Consider the following 27,772-nt stretch of genomic DNA (forward strand, 5'->3'; position numbering starts at 1 on the left):
GTATAACGCAGCATAGCTACAGATGCCCGCGTGTTTCACCAGCAAAGTGTGCTATAACTCTCACACACACCCATCTGTTAACACGCAACCACAGTGTGTGTGTGTGTGTGTGCGTGTGCGTGTGTGTTGGCAAGCAGCCAATCAGCAACAAGCACTTACAATTTATTTACATTACGTTCACCCCTTTACATCAGCCGACACTGATTACTCTGCGAGTGCGGACGGGGAGGGTGGGTTGCTAAGCTAAACTGCTGTGAATGAATCCACACCCCCTCCCCCCACTGTGGCTGTTACTGTCCTATAGAAAGAGATGAGCGTGTGCAGAGTGTGACAGAGACAGACTGTCTGTCTGTGTCTGTCTGTCTGTCTGTTATACCCGATGGTCGAGTGACTTAGCATCAGTGGTGAACAGTGGATGTCACCGACATCATTTTAACATGGGTCATCGGGCCTGGAAAAGCCTTGTACTTAAAATACATGCGCACACACACACACACCATATGACTGCCCCCGCCCCCCCCACACACACACACGTCAAAGGATTCCTTCTTCTAAACATTCACAACAAAAGCGCGGTGTCCAGAATAGACGATGTCACCAAGCAGAGCAGCGCAGACAGTCGATGACACACACACACACACACACACACACACACACACACACACACACACACACACACACACACACACACACACACACACACACACACACACACACACACACACACACACACACACACACACACACACACACACACACACACACTTTTGATTTAGGGGTTAAACAGCATTGAAGGGCGATCCACTCTCGTCTCATTGGAGATCCACCAACAAGTTTAGTGACGGCCGATTGATCTGCTCTGACGTTGGCAGACTTCCTCGTTGTCTAAGTGTTGTTGAACACAGACGAGATAAGAAGTGGCCTTGGCGTTGTGAGAACACGTTTTTTTTCCTACTTCCTAGGACATCATGAGTTACACTAGGAACAACAATTCTCCACCTTTTCTGTCAGCGCAAGTGTGCCCTTTCAAAATGTACCATTAAAAAAATTAATTACACACACACACACACACACACACACACACACACACACACACACACACACACACACACACACACACACACACACACACACACACACACACACACACACACACACACACACACACACACACACACACACACACCGAAAGATGGATATCCATAACCCATTTCACATTTAAAGAGAGAGATATGCTCATATCAACAAACATCATCCAGGGACTAGGGTCGAATGACAATTATAGAGAATAGCGAAGGGAAAGCTATTTTTAGAGCCCTTTTTAATTAAAGCTACAGTGAGAGTCCCGTGGATAAATAAAGCACCATCATTTTCCGTCCGGCAGAAGCCCATGGGAACGTCTTCCTGGACAACGAGACCGAGATCACACAGCGGAAGTCGCTGTGAACCGTGCCAAGGAATATCCCATAATAACAACAAGCATCAGAGTTGTTAGCAGGCTGTCTTCACACAGATAGGCAGGGGTAAAAAAGAAAGACCCTCAAAATCAAAGTTTAAACTCGATGGAATTAGAGTTTGAGGGTTTACCTCAGACAGTGAACGTGAGGGTTTACCTCAGACAGTGAACGTGAGGGTTTACCTCAGACAGTGAACGTGAGGGTTTGTGGGCTCATGCGTTGTGAAAGTCTCATAACGTGTGTTGAAGGTTTGGTGCGCGACAGTGTGGTGGTGGATGTCAGAGTCTGATTTAGTTTAAAGTTCAACTTTGAATTACGGACTAAAGGGCACATATTTCAGTCCTCTTCCCCTCTTCTCTCCCTATCTTCCTTACATCCTTCAAGCATCGCACTCTTTTTCCATCAACAAACCAAAGGCAACACAAATGCCTTGCATGGTAACCTATCTGACAATGAATCCCATTTTAATTCAGATTCTGAATTGGATGTCTGTCCGTCCTTTTTTGAGGACGGACAGACATTTTTTGAGGACGGACAGACCTTTTTTGAGGACCCCCCCCCATCCTGACGTCTCCAGCATCTCCTCTTTCAGCACCCGACCAATGAACTCTTGGCCGGGCGCCAACTGCCAAGCTAACGTCTGCTGACCCACTCCGCCCCCCCCCCCCCCCCCTCCAGCCCGGTATACACACAAGGAGTGGGCACGGTTTCAACACACACATGACCCCCGCTCTGCACCACTCGACAACAACGCTGTAAAAACGCCTGGCCGTTTTGAAATCGGTTTACCAGTGGCGCGCGTACACACACACACACACACACACACACACACACACACACACACACACACACACACACACACACACACACACACACACACACACACACACACACACACACACACACACACACACTCTAAATGTCAAAATTGACTTAGCATTTTGCCTCAGGTGGTCTTGACTGCGCAAAAGAAGAAACCTTCCCCTTATTTATTAATAGGCTTTGGATGATTACAGTATATTAATGATTAATGGCACTGGTCTCTACAATAAACTGTCAAAACTGGGATGCTGATTTGAGACCGACATTGCCCACCGTAGTGGGAACATATATTCCCATGATAGGCTACGGTCCCAATGTATGCCCAGTGGGAAAATATATTCCCATTTCCCATGTTACAGTGTGCCGTTCCAAACCACCCCCCACTGCACGCTTTGGTTTTGGGGGAGAACAGCCTACGTGTTGATCCAGTAATAACCACAGCTATTCCAAGAACCAATGTCAATGTCTTTAAAAAGCAATACGTTTAAAATTGGCTTCAGGGCACAAACGGCTGTGAGAACAGACAAGACAAGACAGCCACAAGCAGACCCGATCTGCATATCCCCCACCACCACCACGTTTAGGAACCATCGGCCGGCTTACTAGAGAGTTATTTATAGGCGCCGGGACGACACTGGCGCTGGGGCCAAAATAACAACCCGGTGTGTGACTGGCGACATGCGCTCCAGCCAGGGGAGAAAAGAGCACATGCAGCCCAGGTCGAGATCTCTCTGACCGGCATCCACCGTGATGGCAGCCCGCTAAACGACCCATAGTAGTAGCGCTCACACACCGAAACCGACGCACAGGTGCCGCCGTGTGGATGCCTTTTTTTTTTTTTTACCCTCCTAGAAAACCGCGGATAATTAAAGCATACTGTATGGATGTCCCCTACAGTGCTACGGCTGTCATTGCAGAGGGTTAGCAGTTAATAATACCATACCTCCATTTCGTCTGCCTGCATCCTTGGGAGTTGTTGTCGGCTCACATACGCTCGTGTTGGGGGTGTGTGCTGCACAACCTCTGCCGTCGTCGTCCTAATTGGAATCGACTCGAGAAGATTTCCAAGTTGAGAATGCACACCACGGCCGCTGTGATTGGTCGCCACTGCGCCAGAGAGGGCGGGGTAAGGACCAGGCTGGGCGGGGGATTGGTCCACCGCTGGATGCGACGCGTCAGCTGATCCGTGGAGTAGCGCTCCCTAATGTCAATAGATGAATCAATGTCAGAGGGCAAGGGCAAGAAATATGGCTGTTATTCATGCGATGAGACGACGTGAAAACACTATGGTGATTATAGAACGACGTAGCTGTAAAGCATTCAGCAGTGGTGGCCTCTTGTTGAAGCTGTGCCACCCGCCATTCCCCAACGCAACCTTATTGTGCATGGTAGCCTACTTGGGGCTAATTAGATATTGAAGACATCTAACGTAAATAACATAGATTGATCGGATGAGTCGTGATTTACAAATTGCCCCATGGGGCAACATTTTAAATCCGTGACACAGGGCAGATGTTTTTCACCATACCCCAGCTGCTTAAATGTGCAGGTATAACTGATCTCCAGGACCCCTAGAGAACAGTCTTTACCCCTCTCCACTTAATTGACTTGACTAATTGATTATCTATGGTGTGTGAAGAGCGAGATTGTGTGCGTGTGTGTGTTTGATCTTTCTTTGCTTTGGATAAAAGCACCTCTTTAATGCCTGAAATGTAAATGTAAATATCCTTGGATTGTAAAGTCGAGATCTGCTTTGACCACTTTTCACACAACATAGGGGAATATAAGTGAACTTGACCTCACAGTCAATTGCTCAAGATTGCCTAGTTGAGCCTGCTGTCGCTGGGAACCCAGTACCTTTCAAACCTGTCCCCGTATCCACACGTTAGGGTGATGGCACCGATGCGAGGACTTTTGACTGCGTGTTTCGTGACTTGTTAATGTTTGTGTGGTCAGATCCCAGTTAAAGGCAGTTATGGCAAGTCTTCCTGTAAGGTCATGTGGGCTCCGAACCAAAGCCAACCAATGAGCCCTTTGGAGAGTTCACAATTTCACATCGTCTCCCCATTCAGTGATTTAGCCCAAAGTGACTTATCTGGTGAGGTTGAAAATAAGTGTTTTAATGACCTTTCACATTGATAATGTAAGACACGTGAATCGAAATACTAGGAATGTACCAAAATGTAATTACCATCTACTCATCCCTTCGTCATATTAATCAAAGCCTTCTCAGTGTGTGCTTTGGGGACATGAATAATGTATTGAAAGGATGCATACCGTGATCGTAATGGTGTCAAGTAAAGGAATTGGGACAAGCATTAGCCTGTATGTGTGCGCGCGCGCGTGTGTGTGTGTGTGTAAAGCTTACACCACCACTAAGTGCTTGTTCACTTAAAGTCTAAATGGTGTTTAATGTCTCCACAATAAATTGATAGGTTTATACAGCCAAATAACTGGTCTCGCATCCCTAGTTGGATTGCCATAGATTCAGGGGTGTGTGTGTGTGTGTGTGTGTGTGTGGGGGGGGGGGGGGGGGTGGATGAGGTCATTGTAGTGATGATACACCGACAGCTGCATGTGAAGTCACACCCCTACCACACACACGCACACACACGCAGAGAGAAAAATAAAAAAATTTGAGGATCAATCTCATTCCACTTACATTTACAATTAAACTAATTGTATTATAAACATAAGTATAGTTCGCATGGATCATATTGGCATGTAGGAAAATGTAGAGCCTTCCACTTTCTACCTCTGACAGGAAAACTGACAGTGTTAACATTTGCCGCTAACATATGACGTCAACAAATCACACAGATGGGTACAATTTTTACATTTTTATTCATTTTAGATTACAGGGTTTTTGTATGTTTTATTATTGCTCATCATCTAGATTGATCACTTGAAATATTTTAAATGTACGTTTTCTTGAGACAGCAAGTTTTTGGAGATTTCCTTCCAGTTTTGTAGCCTACTTTGGAGGATTTTCGACAAATAAATACAAGGTGATTCTGCTCTCATTCTTACACTTTACAGGTTGTGGTGTGTGTATATCTTATATATTTCTATATATATAATATATTTCTATACACAATGCTGGTGTCTTTCCCCCTGGTTACACCCCAATGGATCAATCAACCCCCCGAACCCCACCCCCAAAGGGTCTATTGGGTCCTCAGAGAACTGGCCACAAAGCAGGTGTTCTACAAAACAAGAGACGTTAAGACTCACAACGGACTGACGGACAGACCAGCTCCCAGACCAAAAGAAAAAAAAAAGACTATTTTTACTTGAACGAATGGTGAATTCTATAACCGTTAACGCAATCAGTCCATGAAAAAAAAACGGAAATATCGAAAACGTAAATGGTCAATTATCTGATGAACTCTCGTTAAAGAGTTCCTTAATGAGGAACCTTGATGGGGAGTGTGATTGGCATAAATGAGGGGCGGTTCTACAGGAAGCTCGGAAATATGGGACACCTTATATGGCGTTAAGGGGGCAAGGCCTTCGTATAAACGTGGTGTACGGGAGTGCAAGGTCGCCTCTGTGCACTTTTTTTTCACAGTGTTGCATTTTCTGAAATTCCACTTAATTTCATGTCTCCTTTTTTTCTCGGATATCACATAAGAAAACTGGCGATACAGTAATGTGTGTAAAGGGGTCAGAAGATATTTCATAGACTCCTGTAAACGTATTGAAATGACTAACCATAACTGATTTTTTTTAATCCATTTCTTTTGGGTTCACCTTTTGGTCTATGTGTTTGTACATGGTTATAGACCGGCGTTTTTCGGAAACAAAAACAGATTGCCCAAATCTCAATATGCAAGTGAGCCGTGGACAAAGGGCTTCGAAAAAAGACGTTTTCACCGTTGATTACAATAGTCAAGAATTTATACTTAAATTCCCTCACTACAACCACACACACAAACTCTGACTTCATGTGGGATTGAGAAGATGACTTGGAATAGAGTTAACACCTGCATGAGTGTGTTTGTCATTTCATGGCCTCTATAACACACAACCCCATGACCAGCGGTACAAATACAAGTTTATCATCGTATAGTATATTGACGGTACTATACTCTTTTTAAACAAAGCCCATCTAAAAGGGTATCAATTTGAAGTACCACACTGGCAGAAAATCTTGGTACAATTGTCATCAATCTCTCCTTTCCTTTCCCTCTCGTAATATTCTCTGTCACAGTATTGGAAATGAGTGTTACATTTATTACACATAGAATTATCATAGAACATTTAAATTGCTTATCTTTATAATGACATAGAAGTAGAATTTTTTTAAGGTAACAATATTGGATAACGAAAGGAAAAGCAAAACAAAAAGAAAATGATCTTTAAAAAAAATTGTAATTTCTATATAAATATCTAAATATATACCCCATTGTAATGATCTTGCATCCTGCATGCTTCTAATACAGTTTAATAATGCTTGGTAAGAAGGGATAAAAGTTCCCTGTGTTAAAAAAACAAACAAAGAAAAACGAAAAAATAATAATTTAAACGCTTAGTTTTAATCACTTCAACACTGGCATCAACTGAGCATTTGGGAAGCGAGGAATTGAAAGAACCAATCACAAAAGCCTTTGAGGTTGAGTGACAGATGAACGCAGGACCACCTGAATAACAAAAAGGGGTCAGCAATTTTCCAGTCATTCTGGATCGCTCTAAAAGCAAATGACAAGAGAACGCGTACAAAACGGAAAATCAACCGAAATGACCAACAGTAAATCTCAATGAAATTATCAAATAAAAAAGGACAGATATGATTGGACCCTGAGATCCCACATAAGCCCGCCCATTGAGTTAAGCCCCACCCCCTCCTTGTATCACAAGAGAATTCACGAGACAAAATCACGAGTACAAAATCAAGGTGAGAAAATAAACGACAATAAACTGAAATCTCGAGAGGGTCTCTTCATCCTCCACAGAATATAAATCAACGTTTAAGCTTTTATTTCCTCTTCATTGTCATTAAATTCATCCAACTAAAAGATCTTAAAAATAACGGGACAATGAGGGAGTATATTAGAAAGGGCTCACCAAGACTTGACACACGTATGTTGGAGACGTGAAGAGATTGAATAAACTGATCTGAGGGGTATGGTGGTGGAGGGGGGGGGTGGTCTATATCATCTGGAGCAGCTTTGACAAGGGTTCCTGTAATCGTCTAGTGTAAATAAATAGTATGACGACGGAAAAGCAGTAAAATAACCCAGCCTCGTCCACCCTCCCTCTGCTCATTACAAATCTCTCACGGTACCCCCCCCCCCCCCCCCCCCCCCCTCCCCCCAAAGCACACACACACACACACACACACACACACCTCCCCTTGTGTGCGTGTGTGTGTAAAGCTTTGTTCTCCTCTTCCTCCTCCTCCTCCTCCTCCTCTCTGGCTCGGTGCGATTCGTCGAGTATCTGCGTTTCCTCGGTTCTGCGTCGCCGTCGTCTAATACCTGAGGAGGACGAATGAGTCAGTTAGCGGATAATTAAATGTCAGACACGGTGGGGGGGGGGTCTTCTGACGCCTCGTTTCCACATACGTATGTTTTTCGTATCCGTGCTTCCGTAAATTTACGGAAGGAGTCGCTAGTGTTTTACGTACGGGCATTACTTTATTTACGGACAAAAGATGAAGGAGTTCAAGTGCCTCGGGGTCTTGTTCGCGAGTGAGGGTACTATGGAGCGTGAGATTGGCCGGAGAATCGGAGCAGCGGGGGCGGTATTGCGTTCGCTTTACCGCACCGTTGTAACGAAAAGAGAGCTGAGTCGCATGCAAAGCTCTCGATCTTCGTTCCCATCCTCACCTATGGTCATGAGGGCTGGGTGATGACCGAAAGGACGAGATCGCGGGTACAAGCGGCCGAGATGAGTTTTCTCAGAAGGGTGGCTGGCGTCTCCCTGGAGACCTCGGGGAAGAACCAGGACTAGGTGGAGAGATTATATCTCAACACTGGCCTAGGAACGCCTCGGGATCCCCCCGTCAGAGTTGGTCAATGTGGCCCGGGAAAGGGAAGTCTGGAGCCCCCTGCTTGAGCTGCTCCCCCCGCGACCCGACCCCGGATAAGCGGATAGGAGACCGGTACTTTGGAACATGAGGATCGACATATGCAGAGATAAAAACAAACCAACCAGGCTTGGAAAGAGATCGCCGAGGAGTTTGGCCTGCCAGGTACTTAGCCTACAAGTTTTGTGAAAAACATAAAAACTTTCATACGGTATCTCCGTAAAACGACGGCGAAAGTTCAATTTTTTTAACGTATATTACGGACATACCGGACAGAAATTTTACGGAGGGGAGGAGTCTCGGAGGAAAAACGGACATTACGGAGAATCACATAGGAATGAATGGACTTTCGGTCGGAGACGGTTGAATCGCATACGAGAATGTACGTATGTGGAAACGAGGCGTGAGGGTTAATGGGACAACAGCTTAACGAGGAACTTTAAGGAACTTGTAACTTTAAATAGAACAAACATTTCCACATCCAGTGCGCCCCACAACTTTAAAAACAGATTTGTAAAGTCTCTTTACATTTATTTTTAATGAATGATAATATGGTAAAAAGTTCACAACCAGGCGTTTTTCCTCTGCTATGAAAGACGAGAATTAAAACAACACACATTCTGACAAACGTCACGCTTCCCAAAGGCAAATTCAAGCGCAGGGCACGACGCCACTAAAAGACGTGAGCGTGTCCTGTATCTCCATCATTTGTGTTTCCTTGTGCTGCGCGTGGACAGAATGAGAGCGGGCTCCAGTCGGGCCGACGTGCTGACTCCGAGCGGCTGTGGGTGCGAGGCGTCCTCACCTGTAGTAGTTTGGTTTGAAGGGCCCGTTCTTGTTCAGGCCCAGGTACTTCGCCTGCTCGTCACTCAGCTCCGTCAGATGGGCGTCGAAGGTGGGGAGGTGAAGGCTGGCCACGTACTCATCTGGACGGGAGAGAAAAGGAGGCAAGGAATGAGGACGGGAAGGGAGCACGGACAAACGGCAGGGAGGACGATAAGAACCCATCAAACAAAATGAGTAACCAAGAACAAACAAAGAGAATGAATAAACGATTGCTCCATTATGTGGCTATGAGCAGGCAGGAATCCATTCCTTATTGCATCAGCTGAAGCAGTCTCGACCAAATTCAATAGTCTCTCACGGTGGTATCAGTGACGCGGCTTGTGATGCCAGAGCATGCATTGTTTATTTAGCATCTCTTCACTCCCAATGCCCCTCAACTTAAGACAATTGTATTTATATAGCCCTTAAGCAGTTAGTCTCAAAGGGCTTGAGACTGCGGCAATCATCATCATCTCCTTTTCGTTTGAAACCTTCAACCTGATCCTCATCAAATGCTTTTAACGTCTTCCTCTGTTGCACAACTCTCCCTCTCTGCTTCCTTCCTCCCACTCCTGGTCCTGCAAACCGCTGACAGGGTGACCTACTTTTGACTGTCTCCCTCTGTCTCTCCCTCTGTCTCTCCCCCTGTTCCTCCCCGTCTCTCTCTCCCCCGCTCTCGTTCCCTCGCCTGCTGTGCTCCCCCCCCCCCCCCCCCTCTCCCTCGAAGAGGGGCGACTGACAAACAAAGTGACCGCCAGACTACCTGTAATGTGGAAGTAAACACAAGTCACGGTTCAGAACAGGTTCCTCTCAGATGGGTTGGATGTATTATTGATGATGGCCCCAAATAGAGCTGCATGAGTCTGAGGCACTGTGACTGAACGCATCAAGGGAGGGAGGGAGGGAGGGAGGGAGAGGGAGGGAGGGAGGGCATCTCTAAAGGGTTGGTTTAACCAGTAAGGAAGTGAGCGGTGAGAATAGGAAGTTGTCTTACCCATCTTCTTGGGGAGCAGGTACACATCCTGTTTGTAGCGACCCTCAGGAGCGTTGTACAGCTCTATCAGAGCCAGGGCCTGAGAGACAGACAGGCAGACAGACAGGAGTCAGACAGGCAGACAGACAGGAGTCAGACAGTGAGACAGACAGGCAGACAGACAGGAGTCAGACAGTGAGACAGACAGACAGACAGACAGACAGACGTCAGACAGACATCAGACAGACAGACAGGAGTCAGAGAGAGAGACAGACAGGCAGTCAGAGAGAGACAGACAGGCAGTTAGACAGTCACACGGACAGAGACGGACATAGGGACGGAGTTCAACAAGATAACCATCTTGTTTCTAGTGCAGTCGCGGCACTACTCAAATGCCATGACTACACAAACATTAAATCTCATTGAAAGAAAGACATTTGACCCAGAGGACGACTAAATGCAATCAGCCGACGCTCTGCTCTTACAGATAACACATCAAATGTTTGTATTGAATCAGAGGAATAAACAGACGAATGATGTTTGACTGTGAAGGCAGGTGATTGGATCAAAGCTCACAGCACGCCGCTGGCGCCCGTCCCTGATTGGCTGTTTACCTGGGTGGTGGCGGTGATGGAGAGCACAAAGGTGGGGACGGTGGAACAACTGAGGTTCAGCAGGCGGCCCTGAAGAGAACGAGGGGGGGAAAGGGAGATTAGACACACACACACACACACACACACACACACACACACACACACACACACACACACACACACACACACACACACACACACACACACACACACACACACACACACACACACACACACACACACACACACACACACACACCCTGTATGTATAGAGGTGTATCGGTGTGTGTGTGTGGGTGTGGAGATACTGGGAAGCCAATAGTCAACTGGTTATGTGGTGGTGCATTGCAGTGGAGTGCATTGGGCCCGAGCTAACATTCCCCGTAGTTGGTATGTGAAGCAGAAACCGGCTGCGGATAAAGGTGTGAGGGGGGGGGGGGGGGGGGAGTCGGTGAGAATAAACAACAATAACCGGTTGTGCGCTTGTCACCAAAGGAAAAATGCAGAACAGATTCTTTCTACTTCCTCTGAATGCATACACTCCCCCCAAACACACACGCACACACACACACACACACACACACACACACACACACACACACACACACACACACACACACACACACACACACACACACACACACACACACACACACACACACACACACACACACACGCACGCACACACACGCACACACACACCTCATTTCTGTAGTATTCATTGTTATTATGTTAACATTATGAGGAACCACTAACATCATGATTGACGTGGAGTGAGACTGTGTGAGTGAATGAGTGAGTGATCGAGTGATCGAGTGATCGAGTGATCGAGTGATCGAGTGATCGAGTGATCGAGTGATCGAGTGAGTGAGTGAGTGATCGAGCGAGCGAGTGAGTGAGTGAGTGAGTGTTACCTCGGCCAGGAGGACTATCCGCTTGCCGTCGGGCCAGATGACGTGGTCCACCTGGGAACGCACTCGCTCCCAGGTGAGCTCTGGTGTCCGCAGGCTCGCCTGGAAACACATCATCATCATCATCATCATCATCATCACCATCATCACCACCATCATCATCACCATCATCACCATCATCATCATCACCATCACCATCACCATCGATGCTGATTGTTTGTTTTGTTGCGTTTTGAGTACTACATCTGTCAGTGCTAAATGGCCAAAGTTTCGCTGGTAATGATCGTCTCTGTTGAAACCATATTAAAGCCGTGTCAAGTATAGGCCTCACTGCGTTGGTTGAATAAACTAGCTGGTAGTACTAGTACTAGTACTAGTACTAGTACCATTTTGACACTAAACCGAGCCGTGCTCCGTAACGTCGGCCATTATTTGTTTGCAAACATTGGAGAGCTCTCCACAGTCACCGTGACAACGGCAGACCACCCTCCACAACCCCAAGGTTACGCTCCGGCTGCCGTCAAGCTGTCGGCGGTCACCATGGGAACACGTTGGCGCGCACGCGCTTTCACACACACACACACACACACACACAAGCTGGCGAAGGAATGCAGCACTGGTGTGAGGAGACACACACACACACACACACACACACACACACACACACACACACACACACACACACACACACACACACACACACACACACACACACACACACACACACACACACACACACACACACACACACACACGATGAAGGTCAGGGACTGACCACATCGATCTCGGTGTTGGAGTGGCCCATGTTGCAGACGATGCACCCGTTCTTCATGCGGTCCAGATACTCCCTGACCACCACGTTCTTGTTCCCTGCAGAAGAAGACCGTCACACACGCACACACACACACACACACCGGTGAAATGATGCACAATGAGAGATGCATCGTCACGCACAAACGACCGTCTCTGAGTCACCACTGCCCGGAAGAGTGAGCGATCACTCACACAAGAAACCAGGGGGGGGTGGGGGGGGATTTCGGCTGCTAGTAAACATTAAAAAAAACTTGAGAAAAAAACTGTCAACCCAATTTCAGCACAGCCCTTTCGTATCCCTAAATATTATTTGAATCACTTTGCTGAACTAGGGGTTAACTCATTTGATCTGAGGGAGTGTTGCCTGATTTAACCAAGTAGGGTGGGTGTGGGGGTACAGTGGGGGGGATCTTTAACTCATTAGTTTGGGAACTAATGAGTTAAAGAATGAAGAAAGGAAAAAGTTGAAAGGAAGAAATGAAGAACAGTGATGAATGGGGGAGGGGTGGGGGTCACTCAATTAAACAACATTAATACCACAGGATAATACGCGGCATTAACAACTGCACCCAGCAGGGATTAAACTAATCCAACTGAACAGCAACCAGGCCGCTTTAGTAGAAGTCTCCGTGGGAAACAGAAACTACTTACACTAATGTACTTTTTAAACGGGACGCAGCAAGAAACTTATTTAAGGTAGATTGAACAATCGTCTGACATGGGCTTATATAAAACGTATGCATTATTACCCAGGCCCATAACAATAAAGCTACGGTTTGATTTGAAGTATTCGGAAATATTAAGCAGATATTGAGTAAAAAACGAGCTAAAACTGACAAACTTGTCTGGGCTCTGCTGTTGGATGTCATTCACCACGACTCTAACGAGTGCGAGTTCCACCACAATGCAATCTACTTAATGACCTGGGCGCCTCTCTAATCACTCGTTTGAAAAGGAAAATAACACATTCAACTAATGAGTCGTTTGACTCCCACTCCGATATACTTGTTTAAACCCTGCCTAATGAGGTGACTTTGAAAACCTCTGCGTTGGCTTTCATTAAATTCCTTTACAAGAACCGGATATTAAATACATCTAATAAATCATCGAGTCCCTCTGGTGCGACTCAATTGGGCGTATACTCGTGTTTAACAGCAGGTCACTCGCCGCGTGGGCAATAGTATTCGATACGTGCGAACGGCCACCGTCGGATCCGCCATGTCGAGCGTGAGCAGCTACGTTAGCACATAGCCAATACACTCGCTCAAGCTCCGGTAGCGTTAGCGGCTAATGTAGCGTGTAGCTCCGCCCCTTCCCGAGGGGACCTAGCGGGCTGTTATGCCGCTTTTCCACCGCACATGTAGCTCGACTCGACATGACACGACTCGACACGGTAGCAGCACGGGTGCTTTTCCACCGCAAATAGTACCTCCTGGACGTGGGCGGGGTCGGCTGCGCGAAAGGGCCGTGACGTATTTGTGTACGCGACGCAAACAACACATACGCAACCCACACATGGACAGAACCCACATAACAACAATGGAGGACATCGATCGCATTACTATTATTAGCTGGCATGTTGAAGAAGTTGGAGAAGTGGAACATGTTGGCTGCGGCGCTGCTATGGATGTTACCAGCATGGTTGCCATGTCGCTCTCGTGACTTCGTCACACTCTCTGGCCAATCAGTCGCCGGCCGTCTGCCGACGTCACCTTTTAGCATCGGCTCAGCTCGCTTGGAACCTAGAGCGAGTAGGTACTAGAAAAAGCAGCCACTTCAGGTACCAGATACCATGGTACCGCGGTGGAAACGCAAAAAATGCGAGCTGAGTCGAGTCGTGTCGAGTCGTGTCGAGCTGGTACCATGCAGTGGAAAAGCGGCATTAGAGTGGCGGGTAATGAGAGACTGAGCGCCTCTGTCCCAGTTAGGGGCTCGGGGCTCGGGGACGGGTCCCACGGGCGCTCCACTACAGAGCTGGAGTAATGGAGGGCTAGGGGCCCGCCGCGGACACACTGCCTGGGCCGGGGCCGGCCGGGGCGGGGCGGGCCGGGGACGGGCGTTTAACACCAGCGCTGGAGGACATCTGCTGCCCCATTAACTGGGAGCTCGGATCAGGGTTTGATGGGTTTTAAAGTAACCCCACCCACACACACACACACACACACACACACACACACACACACACACACACACACACACACACACACACACACACACACACACACACACACACACACACACACACACACACACACACACACACACACACTGAGAGAGGCTTCGTTGAACCGCTGTTGGATGCATTAGTGACAAACTAAGCTTTTTGGTAAAAGACAGCGACGGAGACATTCGTCAATATAAAGACCTCATATACCTCATATACGACCGACCGACCGACTGACGGACGGACCGACCGACCCCCACACACACACAGAGAGAAAAGGGTGGATGAGAGGGTGAGAGACAGACAGAGAAAAGGTTGGGGGAGAGAGACGGAGAGTTTGCGCTCACCTGTGCAGGTGATGACGATGTCCACCTGTCGGATGACCTCGTTCAGCTTCACCAGCCTGAACCCGTCCATACTAGGAGGAGGAGGAGGAGGAGGAGGGGATGAAACAAGGAAGCCATGTTTAATCAAGATGGTTCTTTGATTCTGCTATGACACCATGACCTTACTTTTGTATTGCTGCTGTAGTGATGTTTCATATCTAATGCAACAGTCTTATGAAGTCAAATCGATTTTAACACGGGGGCCGAATCATGAGCAAATAAACATAGTTATATTGACAATATAACAACACACGGTTCAAACGCTTCAAATGACCTTGAACGGGTAAAATGCAACCCAAGCCTGGTACTTTGTAACAAGACCCATGCTGTATACAACCAGTGTGTTCTCACAGGCTGTGCTGTTCCACCGTTTGAGTCAATAACGGGCTGCGCACACAGAACACCGCACTGGGACACAGAGCACCCAACAGCAGTACTGGGGACAGACTGGGGACAGACTGGGGACAGACGGGGGGACAGACGGGGGGACAGACGGGGGGACAGACTGGGGACAAACGGGAGGACAAACGGGGGACAAACGGGGATCGTTCTCCTACCAGGCCTGTAGGGCGCAGATGGGGTCGATCTCCGTCACGTACACGATGGAGCCCATGGCCTTCAGGGCGGCGCAGCATCCCTTCCCCACCTGCGGACCACGTGGTAAACGGTAAATGGACTGCACTTATACAGCGCTTTCATCCAAAGCGCTTTACACTACGGCCTAACATTCGCCCATTCATGCCCACGTTCACACACCGACGGCGGAGCGAGGGCGAGGCGTCTCGACGCTGCGCTAGGACGAGCCGGGGGATCGAACTAGCAACCTTGCGGTTACCAGCCAACCCCGCTCCACCTCCCGAGCTACTGCGGCCGGACCGAGACGCGTCACGGGACACGCGGTCACCGATCACCCCCTCCTAGGGAGGGCCGCCTCCTCAGAGCAGAGACCTTTAGTGGCGGCGCGCGCGTCAGCCTGCTTTATGACGGCGCTGTGAGCCGCTGGGGTTAAACGTGCCTTTCGGTGTGTTTGTTCCGCTGTTGTGTGGCCGCAAAAGTAATCTCCCCCAGGGGATCAATAAAGTTGATCCACGCATCCGTCATGCACCACATCCTCTCGCCCACGAGCGTGCGTGCGGCGCTCTGGTTTAACGTGTGCCGTTGTCTTGTGTGTTCAAGGCTTGTTTTATGTGCAGTGCGTTGGATTAGAGTTGGGCTCTGCAGTGGCAGGGTTTATAATAGTTTATGGGCTCGATATTTCAAGTATGCAAATGATCAACGAATGCTTTTATACATAACCCTGGTACATTGAACTCCATTTGTATCGTATGTTATACAAATAGACGGTTTCCACGAAAAACACAACTATTGGGGGCCGGCAAACAAAACTAATGTTTTATAAGGAAGATAAAATACACCTAAATTATTAATATTTCACAGATCTAGGCTTTTTATTGTATGCAGTATGCAGTGTATGCTAAGGCTTCTGAAGGGCCCTCTAGTGGTTGTTCTGAATGAACACACCGACAGTCCTAAATATCAATAACAATAAAATACATTTTAATGCAATTATATCTCTATTCATAATCCTACAACAATACACAGTGTATTGTTGTAGGATTATGAATAGAGATATAATTGCATTAAAATACATTAGAATACAATTATATCTATATTCACAATCCTACAACAATACACGTAGTATATACTACAAGTATTGGTTTATTACAGTGTTATGAATGGATCTTACCTCTCCGTATCCACACACAATCACCTGTTTGCCTCCGAACATCACGTCAGTGGTCCTCTTCAGCCTGGGGATCAACACAACGGTGTTACACTCAACACAACGGAGTTACACTGCACACAACAGAGTTACACTGCAGACAACGGTGTTACACTGCCCACAACAGAGTTACACTGCAGACAACAGAGTTACACTGCACACAACAGAGTTACACTGCAGACAACAGAGTTACACTGCCCACAACGGAGTTACACTGCAGACAACAGTGTTACACTGCACACAACAGAGTTACACTGCACACAACAGAGTTACACTGCCCACAACGGAGTTACACTGCAGACAACGGTGTTACACTGCACACAACAGAGTTACACTGCAGAGTAGACAACAGAGTTACACTGCAGACAACAGAGTTACCCTCCAGACAACAGAGTTACCCTCCAGACAACAGAGTTACCCTCCAGACAACGGAGTTACCCTCCAGACAACGGAGTTACCCTCCAGACAACGGAGTTACCCTCCAGACAACGGAGTTACCCTCCAGACAACAGAGTTACCCTCCAGACAACAGAGTTACCCTCCAGACAACAGAGTTACCCTCCAGACAACAGAGTTACCCTCCAGACAACAGAGTTACCCTGTAGACAGCAGTGTTACACTGTGCCTCACTGTACAGTACTGCAGTACAGCAGAAGGTCAACACAACATCTCTCTGTACAGTACTGCATTACTACACACCATTTTACGACACTACTGCAGTACAAAACAACAGTGTTACACCGCGTCACACTGTACAGTACTGCGTTACAACACACCGTTTTACTACTGTCCTGCAGTACAGCACACCGTACACACTAGTGTGGTTTACGACAGTACTGCGGTACAGCAGACCGTAAACACTAGTGTGTTTTACTAAAGTACTGCAGACCGTAAACACCAGTGGGTTTTACTGCAGTACTGCGTCTACACCAGCGTGTTTTACTACAGTACAGTACACTCGTCAACCCCAGCGTGTTTTACTCTTCAGTCATTGAGCCTCGCTTTGATCCAAAGCTCCCGCCAGAGGCTTCAGATCCAGAGAGGTAAGTGGGGAGGGTTGAGAGCATTGCCAAGGATGCATCGAGTCCAGGAGGACGGTGAATCACCCTCGACCACATCACTACCCTGCCATAGTAATGGTGGTCATAACAACGGTAAGGGTCTGCATCACCTTGACTCATAAAAATGGATGCTGGGTTCATTCCAATGTCAGACCTACCCGGTTAGTTTTGTGTCTATCACATACTCCTTGTATGTCATCATAGTTTTCTGAAGATTAAAACATTTGGTTCAATCCTTATTTTCCTTATATATATATATATGTATCTTTAAGTCTTTCTACCTCCTTGTTTTGCTGTAACTTTTTTGCACTGTTCCTAATTCGATGACTGCTGCTTATTGTTTGAATAAATGTTTGAACTTGGAAACCTGGTTAACAATGAATGAAATGACTATGAACCACCGTGGCAACGGTTTATAGAGGGGGGATCTAAATGTGCGTACCCATCCAGGATGGACTCTCTGCAGCAGTAGAGGTTGTCAAACTTCTGCTTGGTGACCGAGTCGTTGACATTCATGGCTGGAACGCACAGCTTCCCCGCCTTAGAAAGCTGGTACAACCTGGAGACAACACACACACACACACACACACACACACACACACACACACACACACACACACACACACACACACACACACACACACACACACACACACACACACACACACACACACACACACACACACACACACACACACACACACACCTTGTTGATTAACGTCTTTAGCAATAATTAATAACTAACTGAGTGGATTTATTTAATACATGCATAAATCATTCTTCGTGCAGCACTATAAATGCTGTAACATTTTCTTCACCACTAGAGGGCAACCTTTACTTATAAGATAAAGCCTATTGTCAGTGCTGTGTATGTGTGTATGTGTGTATGTTACACACCTGTGAACCCCGGTCACACTCTCCTCTACGATGCCCTTGATCTTCTTGAACATGTTGGGGTACTTCTTGTAGATCCAGTGGGTCAGGTCTCCTCCGTCATCCAGGATCTGACGTCAGGTGTCAGAAACAAAAGGATAAACGGCGCTGTGCTATTCAAACTGGGTTTGGAGTTCAAATGTTGAACTGCTTTTGGTGAATATACACCAAAATATATATCGAGAGTAACCGTAAACTATACATTGGAATCTTCCTTTTTATACAAGCAAAATAAAGACTGATTTTTGATTCTGTACACCACATCTACGTTATTATTAATACTGATAAACAGTCTAAAGTCTGTCATTTTGTGAATGCATCGTTATCGAGGCTAAACATTGTTACCGTGGCAATGCTGACAGTGTAAACCAGACTTAATGAACAACCCAATATTACTGCGTTAACGTGATGCGTTGCAGAAACAATGTTTGCATAGATGTGCTACATACCTTCTCAAAACATTAATTTACAGGGGGTGGCGACCTACCAGTCACTGTTTAAAGCCGTTGATATATATATACAGCCTACACTGCGGTTACTGTAATACCCAGTGCCACCACTAGGGGCAGAGCGTGGAGTCATTCAGCTTTAGAGGCTCTACCATGTTGGGCTGCCAGCCCTCCAGGTTGACACAGCGATCGATGCACCACCAGAAATCATCCTCAGACTCGCCCTTCCAGGCAAACACACTGAACCCTACGGAGAGAGAGAGAGAGAGTGTGAGCCAGAGAGAGAGAGAGAGAGAGAGAGAGAGAGAGAGAGAGAGAGAGAGAGAGAGAGAGAGCCAGAGAGAGAGAGCCAGAGAGAGAGAGAGAGAGCCAGAGAGAGAGAGAGCCAGAGAGCCAGAGAGCCAGAGAGCGAGAGAGAGAGAGAGAGAGAGAGAGAGAGAGAGAGAGAGCCAGAGAGAGTGAGCAAGAGAGAGAGAGTGAGCAAGAGAGAGAGAGTGAGCAAGAGAGAGACAGAGAGCGAGACATAAACAAGAGGACAAAATGGAGAGTAGAAACCATTCTGTCCGCCTAAAGAGAGAGGCACCACACAAATGCGCACCTCGGTTACCAGCATCTGGTAACGATCAAGCCCTCATTGTACCATGTTTACCGAGCTGTTAGAGATACGGAGTCCTAAAGACAACAGGTCCTTTAACACACACACCTCCCTCGGCCAGCGCCGCCGCCACCTCGTTCTGGGTGGAGTAGATGTTGCAGGCGGCCCACCGGCACTGAGCCCCCAGAGCCGCCAGGGTCTCCATCAGGACCTGGGGGGGGTGGAGAGGGGGGAGGAGAGGGGAAGATTGAGAGAGAAGAGAGAGGGATGTGTAAGCATTAGCGTTTATGTCTGTATCAGTGTATACGTGTGTGTGTGTGTGTGTGTGTGTCAAAGTGTGTGTGTATGTGTGTGTGTGTGTGTCTCAAAGTGTACCACTCACGGCGGTCTGTGCGGTGATGTGGGTGCAGCCCACCACCTTGGCCCCGGCCAGAGGCTTCTCCCCCTGGGCTCGCTTCCTCAGCGCCATCAGGGCCGGCATCTCTGGAGACACACACACACACACACACACACTCTTTAGAAACACAGCAGATAGCGGTGGGTCAGTGAGGTCACACGCTTATTACCCGACCCACGGGTGTGTGTTTGTGAGCAGTCTCCAGGGTCAAGCTGGGGGGGGGGGGGTGTGTGTGTGTGTGTGTGTGTGTGTGTGTGTGTGTGTGTGTGTGTGTGTGTGTGTGTGTGTGTGTGTGTGTGTGTGTGTGTGTGTGTGTGCTCCGTCTCAGACAGATGCATTAAAACAGCTGAGCTGATAGTGCTGATCAGCCTCTAACCGTCAGCTATAGACAGACAGACAGACAGACAGACAGACAGACAGACAGACAGACTACAGGACAGACACAGACCAACACACCACTAGGAGACAGACAGACAGACAGACAGACAGACAGACAGACAGACAGACAGACAGACAGACAGACAGACAGACAGACAGACAGACAGACAGACGCACACAACAATAATAATTATAATGTTGAGGAACATGAGCCAGCTTGCTCCTACTCTGCACATGTCGTCACTTTACCATAGCTATTAAAACTACTACCTACATTACCCATAAGTCACCTCTAGACTCCTGGCTTTAGGCGTCGCGACAGTCATGGCTATATCATTATATGACCTCAGTTGCGGTCGTCTACAATTTTTCTGGATTGATCCGTGGATCTGCGAGTTTTATTCTTGAGAACTTCTTTGAATCGTATTCTTGAAACAGATTGACCACTGAGTGGATAACTGCAGTGGAAAAGTTACTGCATGCAACTACCGTAATTTTCGGACTATAAGCCGCGCCTTTTTTCCCATTTTCCGATTATGCGGTTTATATCACGGTGCGGCTAATCCATGGATTTTTACAGCTAACGGCCACTAGGGGACTTCCTAAATCTATGGATTTTACAGGTTACAGTCCACCAACTTTAACTCTATGGGCTCTATGACCGGTCCGCGCCCCCCCACCTTTAAGCGGCGGGCTCCAGCGCGGCTTATATATGTACACATCATTCAATTTAACTGCTGCGGCTTATACTCCGGTGCGCCTTATAGTGCGGAAAATACGGTACATGCAGGTTTAAATTCAGACATTGAGAGGTCACCTATGGAGAATAGCCACATAGAACCAAATCAAAAAGCAAAGCGTAAACCAAATCAAAACACAGTAAACGGTTAAAAAGTGACGAATTATTATACCACCAGTTGCGAGCAGTGATGGGCAGTAACGCGTTAGAAGTAAGGCGTTACTGTAATCCAATTACTTTTTTCAAATAACGAGTAAAGTAAGGGATTACAATTGCAAAAATAGTAATTAGATTACTTTTACTTTCCTGCAAGCAGCCTGCGTTACTGCGTTACTAAACCGTGATTTATTTTTGCCATAGACAGTAAAATAATTTGGGATTTTGCCGTATTTGCTTTGTGAGACTGTCTCGTGACAATGACGTAGCCTATGGCGGCGCGACGACTAGAAGTAAACAACAGACACGTGTGTGCAAGACTCTTTCTTGTGTTAGGCGCACATGGCTAATTTGCATACGTGCACAGGATTCGCTGGCTCCGCAAGACAAATAATATAACATATTTAGTACTCTCTATCCGTCTATCTATCAACGCATGGGTCTAGTTTTAATGTGATGTATTTTGTGTATGTCCAGTCAGACTTGTTGTCTCCCTTGTTATGTGTGGTCTTGTAGGCTATACTGTGTGAGCCGAATCACCATCCTAAATGAATTCCCGACGTGTAGTTTGGTATTAATAAAGACTTGACGAGGCTATTTATCTATCTAGGCAATTAGTCAACAGTTATTCGCCAAAGGCGAAGTGAATAGTGGGGAATAGCCAACGAGACTTAAGGTTTATTTGTTGTTATCAGCTGACATTTTGCGATGAAAACAATATTGAGTTTGAGATGTCAATCATGGGATATTGCCCAATATCCCGAGATAGCGAACCAATCAAATTGCGCCATCTTAGTAGGTTCACGTGTAGCATATAATATCTATGTATTTATCTATGAAACACATCCTTCCACACACACACAGTTCAAACACATACTCTTATTTGACATTAGAACAGCCTAAATGTGGCATGCAACAGCATTTTCTGTTTTGGTAAACGCATTACTCCTCTCTGCACTGCAACGGTTAAAAGATGTAAATGTTAATAGAGACTTTGGTTTTAATTATTTTATGGTTGTATTTTATTTATATCTATTCGAATGAAGGTGTGTATACACACCAAAACGATTTTCTTTAAATGAGACTGTTGCATTTAATTTATTTTTTTGTTTGCAATGTGCATAGTTAAAAAGATTGAGACTAATAAAAACAAGTTTTTAAAAAGCCTATTCAGGTTGTGTATAGCTAGTGTGTTTTTGAAAAGTAACTAAGTTAAGTAATTAGTAAAGTAACTAATTACTTTTGAAAATAAGTAATCAGTAAAGTAACAGGATTACTTTCTTGGATAAGTAATCAGTAATCAGTAACTAATTACTTTTTCCAAGTAACTTGACCAACACTGGTTGCGAGTGTGATTAGCCGTTACAAGCCATTTTGAAAATCTGCCTCTTCTGACATCACAAGTGGGCGTGTCCACCTAGATGTGTGCTGGATAGATCAGTCTACCAGCCTACCCAGTGGACTGTAGCAAACGTTGCTTATCTATCCGTCATACATCTAGGTGGACATGCCCACTTGTCAGGACTGCTAGCATTTCAGCCAGGAGCATAAATGTACTCGGGGAAACATCTCGCCAACGCACGCACCTTGTTCTGCGATCTCGATCTCCCGGCGTCCGAAGTCGGCCTGCTTGATGTTCTTGATGCAGAAGTCGCCGTTGCCCTTGGTGTTCTTCTGTTGCTTGTCCCGCGGGGAGGTCTCATCGTCAGAGCTGTCCGTGTACGACGCCGCTGCAACACACACACACACACACACACACACACACACACACACACACACACACACACACACACACACACACACACACACACACACACACACACACACACACACACACACACACACACACACACACACACACACACACACACACACGTCGTTAGTCCTGAAGCGACGCAAAACATCAACCGACAGAGTTGGACTGGAGGGATGCGAGTCAATGTACTGTGTTCCCCGCGCGATCCCTCCATGGTAAATGGACTGCGTTTATAAAGCGCTTTCATCCAAAGCGCTTTACAGTACTGTCCGCCATTCACCCGTTCATGCACACACCAACGTCGGTGTCCACCGCGCAAGGCGACTGCCAGCTCGTCGGGAGCAGTTGGGGTTAGGTGCCTTGCTCAGGGACACATCGACCCTCTTGCGGTTACCAGCAACCAAGATCAACAAAGAGCAGTTTAGTGTTCACTTCATATTTTATGTTGGTTGAATCTCTGTGTTTTAAATTGGGACTGCTTGCATCATACGTTGTCTGATCTCAAATCCCCTCCTTTTTGGCAGTGCCATCAAGAGGATTACAGATCTCTGGTGGGGAGACAAGAAAGGCTGAGACAGAGCAAGCGCGAGAGGAACGTCCTTCAAAGTTCAAGACCTAATCCAATTTAAACCTTTGAATCTGCGTTGTTGAAATGCCTCAGAATTCCTGGAAATGTACAGGACTTCCGTGTTCAGGCAGGTAAAGGGAAGACAAAAACATGGGTGCATCGGTGTAGAAAAGGCGTTATGACAAGTTCACCGTGTCCTCTTCCAGTGGGTATGAGAGACCTGGGAGAACCAGGGGTGATTTATAGAGAGATTATGGCCCCGGACAGGGGGATCAGGGAGGTAGTTAAGAGAGGTGTAATGAGGGAGATAGAGGGATGGGGAGAGAGGGTAGAAGAAGGATAGAGATGAAGAATTAGAAGGAGAGAAATAGAGAGAGAGTGCGAGAAAGCGAGAGAGAGGTGGAGAGAGAGGGAAAGAGGTGGAGAGAGAAGTAGAGATGGAGAGAAGAAGAGAGAGAGAGGTGGAGAGAGAAGTAGAGAGGGAAGAGGGGATGGAGAGAGGTGCTCGAGAACGGTAGATAGATAGAGAATACTAATACGTGGAGATAGAAAGATAAAGGCAGTAGCCGGGGAGAATGTCAACGGGAGAGATTGAACCCTTCCCTGCACTACCCGTTATGATTCAACGAACTGAACACCAAGTAGATAACAACAAGGTCATCCTCAACGTAGTTCCCTGGCTTTTCCAGGAATACACACTAAGGAATCCGGAAGCATGATCACTCTGCCAAAAATACTTTGGGTCTTACCAAGAAAAAATAAAGTGTCGAAAATGTATAAATAAAAGATTAAATACAGATTAAATAAAGTAAATGGGGTCTTTGGCAGTGACCCCAGTGCCTCTCTGACGCTATCCAATGCTGAACAACCTTTTACCTCGTGTTTACAACACTTTCATACTTCTTGGCCAAAACTGTCAATACACAATCCGGTCGGTGTAGAGAAAGAATTAGAGAGAGGCAAAGTCAATGTCTGTTGACCATGCCAATAAAGCCTTCTAATTGAATTGACGGAGAGCTGAGTTGGAAAGAGAGCGAGAGGAAGAGCGAGAGGGCGAGCGAGAGAGCGAGCGAGAGAGCGAGCAAGAGAGCGAGCGAGAGAGAGAGCGAGCGAGAGAGCGAGCAAGAGAGCGAGCAAGAGAGCGAGCAAGAGAGCGAGCAAGAGAGCGAGCAAGAGAGCGAGAGAATCTGTGTTGTGTGACCACATCTTCTGTTTAGCCTCGACTCAAAGCAGCCAACCTCAGTTCCCACTACTCACAATCTACTATGAATAACATCATGATGCGTGTGCACTGTGCAGTGAAATGAGGTTATTCACATCCAAACACAGACTGTTATGTCATGTAACACTCTCTACCCCGTGACACAGAAGCTCACACTAACTTCACAGGAAACCCAGTCAGAGAACATTCTGCCACGTGGAGGCAAAAGGAAGAAAGAGTGAGCGTGAGAGACGGTGCATAGAGGTGTCAGGAGGGGATGATGGGATCTGCTTGTGTACCTGAGCTGTAGCTGTCTGTGGAGGACTGGGAGATGGAGCGAGACAGCGAACGGCGTCCGATCTTCGTGGGCCGCTTGTTGAATTCCTGCTTCTGGTCTGCAAACTGGATCTGAAGGAGAGGGCGACGGAGAGACGTGAGCTAACTATAACAACACCTAAACATGCTTAGCAGGTGCATAGAAACAAAATGTTGAAATTTCGGGATGTTATTGACCTGATTGGAATGTTAATAATGTGATTGCCGTTACCTAATGAAAGTGCAGAGGGAATTGGAGAGATTATCATAACAAGTGGATATAATCCCTATTAAACCAACTAAATTTTCAAATCCTGGTTCAAATATCTACGCTAATCTGTGTGTGGTTGTACATCTGTAATAACACAGTTTAAGACCCACAATTTATTCTGAATCACTCGTTAAAAAATATGCAATTTAAAATGCATTGCAAAATTGCTCTCTGGGATTTGTTGCTGTGTGTGCGTGTGCGTGTCTCGCGGTTATACAAATCACTAATAAAAAATAAATGCTGAGTCTTGGAACAATGTATAAATGATTGTGCCATTAGAGGGGTGATCTATTTCCAGTCATAAAAGCAGGACGAGGACCTTGGACAAACCCCGGTTCACTCAAGTTCACCGCTTGATTTTTAATGGATAAACTGCACAATGTGTCATACAGTACTATAAAGATGTCAATTGTGTTTCTATTCTGGCCAAAGTACACACAATTGTGTGCGTGTTAATGTTTACATATCTTAATATCTGCTCAAATTGGTTCAAAAGAACAAACACAGATGCGACGGTCCTTTGATGGGTGAGACCCTTCATCATCATTATCTCTCTCTCTTTCCCCCTGCCATTAGTGATGATATAAAGGAAAGACAAATTGCCTCTGTGTGTGTGTGTTGCTACACGAAAACAGGGCATCAGGAAACTGTCTAGTCTGTATGCGCTCTCTGCTTTGAACACACACACACACACACACACACACACACACACACACACACACACACACACACACACACACACACACACACACACACACACACACACACACACACACACACACACACACACACACACACACACACACACACACACACAAAGCTTTGTGTAATTACACACACAAGGTCTGCTGAGGACTCCCTGAAGCCCCGCCCATCTTCCCCGAGTCCTGCTTGGAGTGGGCGGGGCCCAACCAGTGTAGGCCGACCCCGTCTTAACAGCCAGGATCGTGCGCAGTACAGGTTCGGTCCAACTGTTGCGTGTCCTCATTTCACTCAGCGCACACCCACACACACCGGAGACTAAGTTTATGCGTTCTAGAAATGGAGTTGGTTTAGGATGTACGGGCGCGTTTGGTTACAGCGCGTGTGCGTTTTCATTGGCTTCCTCTGCCGTGGAAACCCTTCTGTGATTGGCCAGGTTGTCAGCCGTTGAAACTCCTCCCCTTCCTGATGCCGCGTTGCCAAAACAAAAAACCTCCCATCCATCCTTCTACTCTGTGCCTAATCTTGTTCATTTCAACAGGCGCTCACTCTGCTGTACAGCTTGCATCGTAATTTGAGACTTTTCAGTGATAATCGCAGATTAAGGATCAGGTGCCAGGTGATGTAATCTAACAATGTTCCTTATTCGATTCAAATTCATTCCATCATATTCCCTAATCCTCCGTTATGTTTTGATACACTTGGTTATCAGCCGAGCATTTATCATAGAAAAGGTTTGTTATCACTTTCATCCGGCAAACTGCTGTCCCTCCAGGGACAATTTGGAAGGGGCTCGGATAGTTTGCCTGTATCCATCACATAGCATAACACTGCGTAGCCATAACATGGTCCAGCATCAACATGGGGCATTAGCCCGGTAGACTTATGACGACTGCTACATCTAGGTTACCGAGGGGGAACGACCAAAATAGCATTCAAGATAATCGGACACAAACTATATTTCATAATCAAATCGGATTCAACAATTTCAGCTTAAACTGCCAACCAAGTACAGTACGCCTGAACGTCAGAACACTCCGGTAGACTTTGGGGCTTCTCGTGTCCTCTTGACTCAACGCAGATACATTTCCCACAATGCACCACCGTCCGCCGCGTCTCTCTACAACCGCCTTTAACCTCCTCCTGATGTTTTTCATTCAAGCTTATTTCAAAATATTGTCATCATCATAAGCTGTTTACAAGTGGGTTATCCGATTCATTTATTATTAAGAAAAATACTAGCCAAGGCATTGCTAACCACTGCAGCATGCTGTAATAATTGACTTGATAGAAATAAATCTCCCATTCATAACCAAATGTAATCGGTTATCAATAACCATACGAAACCAGCCGGATTTGGATATCATGTCTTCTGATTGGCTGCTCCCTAGCGAACCCACTCATCTACAACTGTGGCGGCCCCCCGTGTCCAGTCGCGGCCCTCCGTTCCCCTTACCTGCTTCACAATGGGCTGCCCGCTCCCTGCGGGCTTC

The 27,772-nt window shown here is 46.7% G+C and overlaps 2 protein-coding genes across 6 annotated transcripts in view; both read right to left on the reverse strand.

The window, feature by feature from the left end:
- The window catches only part of strip2 (striatin interacting protein 2), a 29,491-nt gene extending 26,109 nt beyond the window's left edge, over nucleotides 1-3,382 (reverse strand). For all 4 annotated transcript variants that reach the window (XM_060038998.1, XM_060039001.1, XM_060038999.1 and 1 more), the window contains exon 1: nucleotides 3,223-3,382. In XM_060038998.1, the coding sequence (XP_059894981.1) occupies nucleotides 3,223-3,243 (21 nt within the window). In that variant the 5' untranslated portion in view covers nucleotides 3,244-3,382. The remainder of the gene's footprint in view (nucleotides 1-3,222) is intronic.
- Nucleotides 3,383-5,106: 1,724 nt separating this feature from the next.
- Nucleotides 5,107-27,772, reverse strand: part of ahcyl2b (adenosylhomocysteinase like 2b) — a 40,763-nt gene continuing 18,097 nt past the window's right edge. The window contains exons 2-17 of one of the 2 annotated variants that reach the window (XM_060039012.1): nucleotides 25,291-25,399; nucleotides 23,053-23,196; nucleotides 20,179-20,279; nucleotides 19,905-20,007; nucleotides 19,354-19,448; nucleotides 18,717-18,823; nucleotides 18,262-18,378; nucleotides 16,723-16,786; nucleotides 15,533-15,621; nucleotides 14,937-15,007; nucleotides 12,388-12,482; nucleotides 11,616-11,714; nucleotides 10,723-10,791; nucleotides 10,130-10,208; nucleotides 9,116-9,236; nucleotides 5,107-7,759 (exon numbers count right to left, since the gene is read on the reverse strand). In XM_060039012.1, the coding sequence (XP_059894995.1) occupies nucleotides 7,753-7,759; nucleotides 9,116-9,236; nucleotides 10,130-10,208; nucleotides 10,723-10,791; nucleotides 11,616-11,714; nucleotides 12,388-12,482; nucleotides 14,937-15,007; nucleotides 15,533-15,621; nucleotides 16,723-16,786; nucleotides 18,262-18,378; nucleotides 18,717-18,823; nucleotides 19,354-19,448; nucleotides 19,905-20,007; nucleotides 20,179-20,279; nucleotides 23,053-23,196; nucleotides 25,291-25,399 (1,470 nt within the window). In that variant the 3' untranslated portion in view covers nucleotides 5,107-7,752. Of the gene's footprint in view, nucleotides 7,760-9,111; nucleotides 9,237-10,129; nucleotides 10,209-10,722; nucleotides 10,792-11,615; nucleotides 11,715-12,387; nucleotides 12,483-14,936; nucleotides 15,008-15,532; nucleotides 15,622-16,722; nucleotides 16,787-18,261; nucleotides 18,379-18,716; nucleotides 18,824-19,353; nucleotides 19,449-19,904; nucleotides 20,008-20,178; nucleotides 20,280-23,052; nucleotides 23,197-25,290; nucleotides 25,400-27,772 lie in introns of those variants that run through there. The other variant, XM_060039013.1, reaches the window with a different exon arrangement.

This window comes from Gadus macrocephalus, chromosome 19 (assembly GCF_031168955.1).
Source record: "Gadus macrocephalus chromosome 19, ASM3116895v1".
In the NCBI taxonomy this organism is placed as follows: Eukaryota; Metazoa; Chordata; class Actinopteri; order Gadiformes; family Gadidae; genus Gadus; species Gadus macrocephalus.